Below are 12200 nucleotides of genomic sequence, written 5' to 3'. Positions count from 1 at the left end.
TGGTAGCACATGCGGCACCCCAGATAGCACTTCTGGGGAACTTTAAGGGGCCACATTTTGGTGTAAATTTTAGGGGGTCATGTCCGATTTCAGTGGGACAAAGGTTTTTTATGTGCTCTACTTACCAGACCCAAAAGCCCACGTGTAATACAAGCCTGCCTCTTTACAACTTGGTTTTTATCCATCCAGTGCACAAAAGAGAAAAATAGAAAAACTGAGACAGCATTCAGACAATTTTTTTTAGCACTGCATTCAAACTAAACTTTAGACAAAGAAAAGTCACAACCCTACAAAGCCACTGGGGGGAAAATGCTGAAAGAAGGGGCCAGCATTGTGTGCACCAGATTTAGTTGTCATCTGCGATTTTGGTAGCTCACTCTGGAGTATGGGTTCCAGCCCCGGCTGCTCTGATTCCGATCCAGCTCCCTGCTAATGCACCTAGAAAGCAGTGGAAGATGGCCCAAGTGCTTGGGCCCCTGAACCACACATGGGAGACCTGGTTGGGGTGCCTGGCTCCTGGATTTGACCTATCTGGCTGCTTTAGAAGCAAACAAATCTTTTAAAAAAATTCAAACAAATATTTATTTTTTTAAGAATCCAGAGAGTGAGAAATAAGAGTTTTCTGAGAGCCCATCTAACAACACACTGGATGGGCAGGACCTAAAAGGCAGTGCTTCCGGGAGCCCATACCACGGTCACTGTATATTCTCATGGTACACAACACATCCGCTCACCAACAAACAGTTCTCCTTGGCCGACTCGCTGGAGAAGCCCCCGCTACCCAAGCTTTCCCTTTTGTCCTCTGTGACTTCTGCAGTAGTTAACTTTTTAATTTGTAGAGTCACATCTCCCTCATTTTAATGATTATTTATTGCCTTCTGTACAAGATGAACCTGGTCCAATTAATCAAGGGGAGCCTAAAAATCAATTAATATGAATTAAATGAGCTACACCAACTCTTAGGAAAGTCACACATAATTTACCAAAGTGTTGTCAATAGCGCGCAGGCAGACAGCGCTGGGAAGACTGCGCACAAGTGGCTGGCCAGGCAGTTAACCGCCTCAAACCCGAGCCATTAGCATCACAAGCGGGGGTGGGGTGAGGAGAGGAAGCAGCCAAGCCTGTCAGATGCCTTTGAACCCCTAGATTTCCAGCCTGGGGCAAACTCCCAAGTGGGTGTCAGATACTGCACATCCTGGATTTTTCTGCATATTAAAAAAAAAAAAAACACCTCACCAGGAACTGCAAATAACATTTTTAAGGGAAAACATATAAAGCAATATAAATCCTAAATATTTTTTGTTTCTAGTAGACCCAAGACACAGGTACGTGCTTGAACCGTGGTGGTCAGAAAAATAAATCGTGTAAGGCAGTTTATAGAAATTTCATAGAAATCGTATTTCCTTAGGGACTCTCTTTTTAAGCAGCGGAAAGCCGCTCCTGTCCCCATCTTGTCTGAATGGGAAAACTACCAGTGCTCCTACACCTTTCTACTGTACAGATACGCGCAGCTCCGAGCAAGGGCAATCTCCAGGCAGAGCAAACACAAACAATACCCTGGCCTCTGCCCAGGCTGGATCCTCGGGAGCAGGCTCCCGGGGCCCTGGAGCTTTTTAACAACAGTTTCATTTGTAAATCGCTCGTGCAAGAAGTGGTTTCCGGTGGAGCTGGAAGTGGCCGAGACAACTCGTCTCAATGGGGCAAAATAACTATTGTTCTGGGCTTAACAAAATGGCCCAGCATGGGAGAGCCGCGGAGGCCGGGCGCAGCTGCTTGTAATTCACACTGTTTTTCAGAAAACTCTAATCATTCCAGAACAGACCTTTCTGAGGACTGGTCTTCCCCGCATTCTCAACGTGTCACTTTGTCTTATGATAAGGTCGGCAGTGACAGCACTTCCTGACATTAACAGCTGTGGCTTTTAAAAGGGTCATTGTACAACTACTAATTGCAGTAATTTCATTAGCATAAATTATTTATTCTGCCATTCATTTATCTCCACTTTGCTTTTGGTTTGGGGCTGGAGTGGGGTGGGGTAGGGTGGGGGTGGGGAGGGGTGGCCGCCAGAGCTGCTGCTGTCGCTGTGGTGCCCGGGACGGCACCACTGCTGTATTTTGCGCTTTGAGAGACAGCATTGCTGCGAGATTTGACCCCTCGCGAAGGCAAAGCATTTAATGTGTGCTCTCCCGGCTGGCTCACCAGCCACCCAGAAGCAGAGACAGGGTGACGCTTCTGGAGCAGTAGCGGCTCAGAGAGAACGCCAGGCAGCAGAGTGGACGGTAAACCAGCACCCAGGCTGGAGCCAATCTCCCGTTACCAACAGGGTCAGACTTCCCCAAGGCCAGCAGGGAGGGGGCAGACTGAGGACTCTGACATTCAAGGAAGGAAGAAGATAGACAGAAAGACAAGCAGACAGATGGACAGAAACAGAGAGGTGCCCTCTGTCCATTCACTTCCCAAATGCTTACAATGGCTGGGGGGCCAGATGCGGAGGCTGTGAACTGAACCTAAGCCTCCCATGTGGAAGGCAGGAACCCCGCTCCTTGAGCCACCACCACTGCCTCCCAGGGGTCTGTGTTAGCGGGAGGCTGGAGCCAGGAGCCAGAGCTGGAAATCCAACTCAGGCACTCCAATGTGGGCCCTGGGCATCCTCATCCCCAGGCAAGCCTCCGCCCTTACTGTCTTTTCTTAGTGAAGCTCAACTCAGGACAACTTCACGACATACAATGTCACACACCCATAGGAAGTCTTGGTCATTTTCTCAGAATTCTGTGTTTGGGGCGGTCATTTGGCCTAACAGTTAAGTCCCTGGTTTAAGATGCCTGCATCTTGGGGCTGGCACTGTGGCACAGCAGGTAAGGCTGTCACCTGCAGTGCTGGCATCCCATATGGGTGCTGGTTCGAGTCCTGGCTGCTCCACTTCTGATCCAGCTCTCTGTTATGCCTGGGAAAGCAAATAAAATTTAAAAAAATCATTTAAAAAAATGTCTGCATCCCACGTAGGAGGCCCTGGCCGAGCTGGACTCCTGGCTCTGGTTTCTGCCTCCAGCTTCCTGCTCACACACACCCGAGGAGGCCGTGGTGAGGGTTCACCCACACGGGAGGCTGGATTGAGTTCCTGGCTCCTGGCTTTGGTTAGGCTCAGCCCCAGCTGTTGCAGGCACACTCTCTTTTGGGTCTTCCCATCTCTGCCTCTCAAGCACATAAGTTAATCACAGCGATATCTCCATGTTAATTCTGCTATTGTGGTAGAAGTGACGCCGGGAGTGGGCACAGTAAGTCGACCAACCCTACTCAGTGCAGCAACGAGAATTAATCACAGACCCAACACCGTTTCCTAGACCACAGGCTGCTTTCTAGGTTTGGGATGTTGCTCAAAATCTTTGGTGATTATGTTTGCTGGTTTTATTGATCATGCTTTTTCTTTTGGCCTTCGATTTTGGAGTTCGCATACTGATCAGAGACAAGATCAAATTCCGCATGAGCTTCCCATCTTCCAGATGAACTTCTGGACATTCAAAGAGGTGGCATCGGTGGTTCTCGCACAAAACATTGCAACCAGGAGCATGTGGAGGGCTGGCGGGGAGAGGAGGTGAGGGCAGCACCCAGGGGGAAAAAAGTCTCCAAGCGACAGACTTGAGAGAAGGGACAGCTCCACTCTCAGCCCAGCAGCACAGCCAGAGGTGAGTGCTCATGGCTACAGGGCTGCAGGAACCACAGACAGTAGCCCCGCATTGCTTTTGCAGCTCCATTTCAAATTTGATTCACACGCCCGGAGTGAGAATGGCATGCCCGGCAGGTGTCTGTGTGCACGGGCACAGGGGAAAACACTTGCAAGGCGTGGGAAAGGGGATGAGCAGTTGCTGGGCTCTTTCCTTGCCCGTGCAAAGGTGTGTGTGAGCCAGGATGAGATTTGGGCAGCCTGCAGGTAAGTGCGAGTGCATCTGCTTTGCCTTGATTATCTTCAAAACAGCTTGATTTCTGCACTACGAAGTTAGCTTTCTACTTTGTCCATTCATTCTGAGGAACCCTAATTTATATTTCAAAAACACAACTTCGCTAAAACACCTTAATAAAATAGAAAGTCTGCCAACACCGACACAAGGTTAGCTCCTTGCAGGTTTGAAATCAAAGAACTTACGGGTGTGAACACGGGAGAAGGAAGTTTCTAAATGCTGCAGCCTATTAAGTATCTCTCATGATTGCTTTTGGAAAATGTAGCAAAATATGCCATCCACAGGCGACCAAACTCTGCAGCACGTACAGAAGGGGCGGCAGCCCGGGGAATAAATGCATTTCCCTGGGAAAGGCGAGCCCGAGCCTGTCCGATTAGTTTAAGTGGCGTCACCTCGGGGTAGAGAATCTTCACTCACCAGATGGCCAATGTACCTGCAAAGATGGGCTCCTGTGTCTTGCTCAGAACTTCCCCCACTCTTCCAAGCCAAGTCTCACCCTTGCAGTGAGAGAGCTCATTTCTCTCATTCCCATTCTAGCACTTCTGCTATCACTCATCTCACCCTGGAAAGCAGAACCGCTACTTGTCTTTCAATGCTGCACTTTCTTCTGCAGAGCCCTGTTTCCCTGGATGGGGTCCAACCCGAGCTCAGGTGCTTCCCATAGCCATTTGCAGGTGAACTCCCACCGACACACACACGATCTAGAAGCAGCTGGCTCACAGCGCTGGGTGCTGAGTGTGTCCTCATGGAAAACTGTCAACATGCACAAAACCACTTGCTTCTAACGAATCCTTTCTCTGAGGCCCAGGGTGGGGAAGCCAAGCGGGAATCCCCTCGCAGGAGCACCTTACGCCCAGTAAACCAAGTGGTTAATTAGGAAGTGCCTAAATTACACTGGTGACTTTCAGTCTGAATGGTGGAAATTAAAATTAAGAAAGTGATCAAATCAGTGCTCATTCAAGAAATGTAAAGGCTGGTTTTGACCTCTACAGAAAAGGATGCCAGGTGCTTTGAGAAAGACGCGGACACGCTGCACTCGGGATTATAAGGATCTCTCCTGTGCAGCAAATTAGGAAGGTGGGCAAGTTAAATAAGCACCTTGCCCTGAAATGAAATCATCTGGCTAATTTGTTTTGAGGCATAATTCAGCTTGATAGACACGGTGAAGGGCTTCCTCCTTGGTCCTACAGGAGGCGTCGCGACACCGTCAGTCCGCGCTCGACACCTGCCACGAGCCCTCTGCATCGGCGACGGTGCAATACCGGCTGCGTCCAGCAGGTGTCAATGGTCACCAGCAGATGAAAGCGCCTTCGGCCGCGGCTGTTTGCAAGGCAGCACCTGGCGTGGCAGAAGGCAGCCTGCACAAACCCGCAAACCAAAGGAACTTACAGGGCTGCACCAAAGAGGAAGATAGCCGCGCTACGCGTTCTTATGTCTTGCCAACGGAGAAAATAACATTTGCAAACAAAATACATTCCCTTGTCTTTTTTTTTTCTTTCTTACCAAACCTGTCTGCTAAAATGGATTGGAAGGGACAGCTTTGCAATAGATCATTCTGTTCTTTAATATCAACTGTCTCCTTAAACCAGCGACTTGAATCCCTCTTGTAACCATTAGAAGTCAAAACGCCCCACAGAACTCCAACAATGCAATGAACCTAGTTACTGCTTGAGAAATCTGTGTTCACAGAAGGGGACCATCAATGTTCATGGAAAATGTACACTGCGCCCATTTTTTACACCAAAAATAAACTTCCGTTAATTCCATTTTTGAAAAACTTTCTGAAGCCCTTGTGTGCTTGTCGGGTCCGATTTTACAATATAAAATATTTCTAGCAGACTTTCATAGAAATCACTTCATAGGTGTGTGTGCAGGCGAATGTTCTGCCCGAGTGTGGAGAGAGGAGAGAGGCGGCAGCCGGATGTCTAGAACCTGTAGCACGTACAAATCTCCCAAGACAGACGTTGCCGGAGGATGATTCTGATCCCGCCAGCACTCAGTGCTCAGCCTAAGCGACATCACAGGAGGTTTCCCCCACACAGTTCTGCAGGTCCAAGTGAATGCTGGTTGCACGCTTACCTACACAGTTGCTGTGCTTCATAGAAGCGAAGGAGAAGGCAACACAACATCAAAGCTGGCTACATAGAGAATGGATTTGTAAATACGCCTGGATGTCTAACCATCTGGCCACACCAAGGTGCAGCATTCAACAAAATGTTAAAAAGATGGCTTGGCAAAGGCAGTAGCTTTGCCTTTCAGAGGAAGGCGGATGGTGGTTTGGCCCAGCCCAAGACGCCGTTTCCGCTAGGAACGTGCATCGTCCCTCACTTGGCCCCCCTTCTGTTTTGGGCTCCATGAGTCACTTTCAGCACCCCACCCTTGCTAGGTCCCTTTGACCTTGTTACTTGGGACAGAGGGGCGGAGGGAGGGAAGGAGGAGGGCATGACACAACAAAGCTCCCTGGGAGAGACACCATCACCACCTTTCCAGTCATCAAATCTTTAAGGCACCTGACACTTATAAAACTTCATGTCTACAAAAATCAAAATCATAGCTTTGTATTTCTATTCTTTTTCCCTTTGAATCTGCAGCATTTTCCCTCCCAATTTGGTTCACGCGCCCATTTAAAAATCTAACAGGAGGGACAGATTGCATCACGCAGTAGTGACAAACATAACCCACACAACATAAACCCATGAAACAAACAGGCATGCCCATCATCCGACCCAGCACCTGCAGAACGTATGGGTGCTGATTCTTCAGCTGTCAACGCAGCGATGAGAATAACCCCAATTCATTGCTTAACTGCATTACGAATCAAACACGACAATGGCTACCGGCAATCATGTTTCTGTTTGGTATTTTTAGGTGTGCACTTGAAGGATTTACGTTCAGGCAGCGACCATGTCGTTTCTGCAGGAAATTAGTACAGAAGTAGGAACATGCTCAGAGACACACACGCATGTGTCCTGGGTGTGCATCCACCCAACCCAGTGCCCAGCCAGAGATCCCATGTCGTAGAATGTAAAATGACAAAGACGATTCCAGCATCGTGGGGAAGGGCAGCTTGCTAGCGACAGGTGTACTGTGGAAGGGGCTTCCCTAGTGGGAAGCTATGCTGTGTGTGTGTGTGTGTGTGTGTATCACAGGCAGCCACAGCGTACCTCAATCCCGTCAATCTCCTCAATGAATGTCCTGCTGACGGACACCAGTGCTTCCTGCGGCCACGTGTGAAACCAGTCGATCGCCGTGCAGTTCACGATGGCCGGGAACTTGCGCGCTCTGGTGCGCAGCGTGTGACCCACGGGAGAGAAGCAGAGAGCCATCTGTAGAGATACAGGGGCGGGGCACACACGGAGGGGCCGTGAGTGAGGCAGGAGTGATGTCACCACGTCGGGACAATGCGAGAAAGGAACACAGGTGAGGGGTGCCATGAAACTCTCCCAGAGCGCTGTGGAGTGGAAAGTCACAGCCACCAGCCCAGCCCTCAAGGTCAGCCCTGTCCGAGGCAGCTGCCCCTTTGGACACACAGAGGCAAGGCTGTGTGTGCCCTCCCTACCCCGCGTCCCTCTTCTTCTAAACCGTGATGGCTGACAGTAGCTAGATTCTACTCCTTTCCATGACCACGATGCAATAATCTAATACTTTCACCTTCTGTTTGCTTCCCCTCTGCAATTCACCAGGCTCTAGAATACTGTGTAATATCCTTGCAAAAAAAAAAAAAAAAAAAAAAAAAGCCAATGTATCATCATACATCATGTTTACTGCATGTGTGCTTCCATTTAAAATAGGATGCAACTGTTTGAGTTCCCACTTAAGTTTTTTTTTTTTTTAAATGTATTTGAAAAACTGGCTTAAGCACACTTCTGCCAAAATTTCTGCTGCATGGTTGTTAAATGACTGAAAAGTTAATGTAGGGGTGGCCGTTTGATGTAGTGGTTAAGATCCCAGCCAGGAGGCCCATGTTCCAAGTCAGAGTTCCCCGAGTTGGGTCCCCAACTTCAGCTCATTCCTACTGCAGACCCTGGGAGACAGTAGTGATGGCTCAAGTAATGAGGTACCTGCCACACACACATGAGGCTGGATAGGGTTTCTGGCTGTAGAGGGCATCTGGGGAGCGACCCAGCAGATGGAAGCTTTCTTTTTCTGCCTTTTCTCTTGAATAATATTTATTTATCTGAAGGTAGAGTTACAGAGAGGTCTTCCTTCTGTCGGTTCACTCCCCCATTGGCCACAACAGCTAGAAGAGCGCTGATCCGAAGCCAGGAGCCAGGAGCTTCTTCCAGGTTTCCCAGGTGTGTACAGGGTCCCAAGCACTTGGGCCATCTTCTACTGCTTTCCCAGGCCATAGCAGAGAGCTGGATCGGAAAAGGAGCAGCCGGGATCTGAACTGGCGCCCATATGGGATGCCAGTGCTGCAGGCGGTGGCTTTACCCACTGTGCTGCAGCGCCAGCCCCTCTGCCTCTTTTTGAAACTTAAAACACTAGAGCCCTAATAACCAATCAGTTAACTCTGAACAGGTTCCCACCCTTTCTTTAGGGCACACCTGTGTGGAGCAGGGCCCTGGGCCCTGGGAGGAGGTGCTCAGGGTCAGGCAGACCCTGCCCATTTCTACCCCTTCCTTGGGGTCCTCTCTGCAGTTCCCAGGGCCCATCAGAGGGGACATCTTGTGACAGTTGCTCACACAGAGGAGGAGTTCAGGGAGCCCCCCCTTCTCTCCCCAGCCCCCATGGATTAGAGGATGTAGGGGTAGGGTGGGGGGCATTGCCAGCTGAGGTAGGGTGTGAGATCCAGGCTCGCTTTCCTCTTCTCTGGAAATGACTAGGATTTGATGATATTAACGGAGCTTTGCAAGTCTCCTAACAGCTTCGGATCAGGCAACTAATGACCTCATTCCTCAGAATGCTTTTCACCTAGAGCATAGAACTAGTCCACGGCATAAACAATTCCCACATATGGGAACCCATATCAGAGCATTTACCAGGTTGGCTGTATATAAACCATGTACCTTCAACAGGTCGGGCAAATTCGAAGGTCTAAGTTGCTTTCCCAGTGTAATTACAGCAAACACGAGCTCTATCCTCTGCAAAAGATTGTCCACACCCAGCAGAGTATTCGCGGACAACACTGCAGAGTAGTCTACATGCTTTCCTCTTGCATGACTGAAAGTGCAGCCAAGGACTGCAACTCCCTATGGCACTGCCCACCCCCACCCCGGCAGCCACCATTCCACAGGCTGCTTCGCGAATGGACTATTCCAGATACTGAAGAGGCACGAGGCCGTGCAGTCATGTGTTTTTGGTTTTCTTCTTTTTTTTTTTTTTGCAATTAAGATAAGTATATTCAAGATCATCTGGGTGTGTCCGTTTGATAATGAAATACTTGACAAAATTTCACGATTCAGCATTGCACATATAATTGCATAGGCCCCAAAGACAAGAGAGGTGGATTCCCCTCCCCTCCCAAAGAAACATTTTATTTAAGGAATACAGAATTCATGCATTTCATAAGTACAACCTGAGGAATATAGTGATTCTTCCCACCATACCCACCCTCCCAGCACACTCCCACCCCTCCCCCTCCTCCCTCTCCCATTCCCAGTCCCATTCTCCATGAAGATCCATTTTGATCAGCTTTATACACAGAAGACCAACTCTGAACTAAGAGTTCAACAACTTAAATGGTTAAAAAACAAACAAAAAAAAAAAACAAAAAACAAAAACACAAAACTGTTCCTTAGCAGTCAAGACAAGGGCTGTTCAAAGTCATTGCATCTTGAAGTTAATTTCATGTCTTTTTTTTTTTAAGAAACTTAATGAAACACCCAAGAATGATACATGGTTTGGGAGCAATTAGACATAGTTATAATACAACTCATTGAGGACAGAGGTCTTGCATAGGAAGTTAGTGCACAGTGACCTCTGTTGTTGATTTAACAACTGACACTCTTACGTATGACGTCAGTGATCAGCAGAGGCTCTTGACATGAGCTGCCAAGGCTATGGAAGCCTTTTGAGTCCACAAACTCTGTAAGTATTTAGACAAGACTATCAGCAGAGTGGAAGTGCTTTCCTCCCTTCAGAGAAAAGTACCTCCTTTTTCGATGACCATTTCTTTCCACTGGGGTCTTACCCACCAAGGTCCTTCATGTAGGACATTTCTTTCCTCAGTGTCTTGGCTTCCTAAGCCCATGCAGTCATGTTTTTATGTGACTGGCCAACTTCCTTTAGGATAATATGCTTAAGGTTCATCCATGTCATGGCAAATGACTGGACTTCCAGCATGTTTATAGCTGACTGATATTCCATTATATGCACATACCACCTTTTATCTATCCATCTGCCAGTGGGTACCTAGGCTGGTTTTGTGTCTTGGCTATTGCAAATAATGTTTCAATGAACATGGGAATGTATATGTCACAAGACCCCGATTTCAATTTCTTTAGATATATATCTTGGAGTGGAATTTTCTAAGGAACCACCATGTTGTTTTTGGATAGCGACGGCACAGTTTTACGTTCTTATCAACAGTGTACAAGGGCTCTAAGAACTCCACATCAGGACAAGTGCTCATTGCACTGAGCTCAAGCCAGAAGTCCTGGCTGTCCTCTCTGTTTCAGCTTCCTGCTGGTATGCACCCAGGTGATGGCTCAAGTAACTGGGTCCCTGCCACCCACGTGGAAGTCCTGGATTGAGTTCCTGGAGCTCAGCTTTGGCCTGGCCCAGCCCCAGCCACTGCAAGAATTTGGGGCAGTGAGTCAACGGACAGCAAGAGTCTTCTCTCTATCCCTCCTTTCTGTTCCTCAAATGAATTTTAAAAATTTAGAGAATTTCTCTACACAAATGTCTAAACAACACTCTGGGAATATATTCTAGATTCACACGGGTTCATCTGTTGCTAAGAGGACAATGGGCTAAGAGGACAACTGCACCTGTGAGGAGTGCAGGTGTTAGCCCAACTCACTGCCCAGAAACGTCTCGTTCTGTTCCAAATCAGGTACGGAACTGCCCCTGCCTTCCAGCTTCGTCTGGAAGTAGTCTTGGGTGAGATTGTTCCAGAAAACCACGCTGATGTTGGCAATCATTGGTTTTTCTATTCCTTTCTACAACAGCATTGCCATCTTTACAGATAACCTCAAGTAAACCCCAGGTGTTGCCACAACATCGTATTTCCCCTAATTTCATGAGAGTGTAACGTAGCAAAGGATTTCTAAGAAACCAATGATAAATGATTGAAAACAGACATCAGGATGTGTATAATTTAAAATATTTCAGATTGGTATCACACACATGTGAATCCTTCTTTGTTCTGCAGCTCAGGGGCCTTTGGTTACTACCTGAAGGCCACCACCAGGGCCTACAGAGGCTGGCTGGGGCTAACGAGCATTTCACAGGCTCTAATGGGAGCCCTCATTGCAGAACCAACTGCCAGCAGCTCTGGACTAACCGTTCCCCTCAACACAGGTGTTGGGTGGGCAGCTTCCTGGGTGTCAGACCTGAGTCTTCACTAATGAAATGAATAATGCTTGAGATATCTGAGATCAAGCAGACACCACTTCCTCTGCCTGGTGGACAACATCGGAAAATCCAGGTACTGAGCTGCCCCAGTAGTTCTACCCTTGGCCATGGCACTTGGGAAGCTGGATTTTGACCAGGCCTGTATTAGACAACTCAGGGAAAGAGTCTGGCTTGGGACGCAACTCCAGTGAGAGGGTCAGCTGCATCCTACCCTGGGAACATTGCCACTTCTGTCCCAAAGGAACCTTCCAGGGAGCGCGAGCCAGGTCCCCCAAGGACCGCGCCAGTACAGCACTTATGTACAGTACAGGTCGTGAGACTTGTGCATGTCTCCCATTGGATAAATCAACTCTGGGTGACGGAGTTGAGCCTGAGACTTCCTATCCTTAAATACCTCAAGGAAAGCATAACGATACTCCGAAAGTTTGTTGGGAAAAGAAAAAAGGAATTAAAAGACAATTTTGGTGCAGAGAAATGTTGCAATCCACGATTAGCTTGCTTTTCCGTGAACTTTTAGAAGAGCACTCATACTTCCGCAACCTGGAGGATCTGGGGATTTGAGAAAAGCACACCTGCCGCTCACCTGAACAGGTGTCGTACAGCTCTAAGGACCTACATTCAGGGAAGTATCTCCCTCTTCTTCCCCCAGCACAACACAAAGTTCCTGACGATCGCAAATGACCGAACCGGCCTCCAGTGAGTTTCCAACGGTGAGGACAAAAAGCA

At 48.3% G+C, this 12200-nt stretch overlaps 1 protein-coding gene across 1 annotated transcript in view; it reads right to left on the bottom strand.

The window, feature by feature from the left end:
- DNAH11 (dynein axonemal heavy chain 11) overlaps nt 1–12200 on the bottom strand; it is a gene marked incomplete in the record, with an annotated part of 360436 nt that overhangs the window by 121607 nt on the left and 226629 nt on the right. The window contains 1 exon segment of the mRNA XM_070059638.1: nt 7121–7282. Coding sequence (XP_069915739.1) covers nt 7121–7282 — 162 coding nt within the window.

Source organism: Oryctolagus cuniculus, chromosome 16 (assembly GCF_964237555.1).
Source record: "Oryctolagus cuniculus chromosome 16, mOryCun1.1, whole genome shotgun sequence".
Lineage (NCBI taxonomy): Eukaryota > Metazoa > Chordata > Mammalia > Lagomorpha > Leporidae > Oryctolagus > Oryctolagus cuniculus.
The sequence above is the reverse complement of the archived record's forward strand: the minus strand, read 5'-3'. Positions and strand labels throughout refer to the sequence as shown.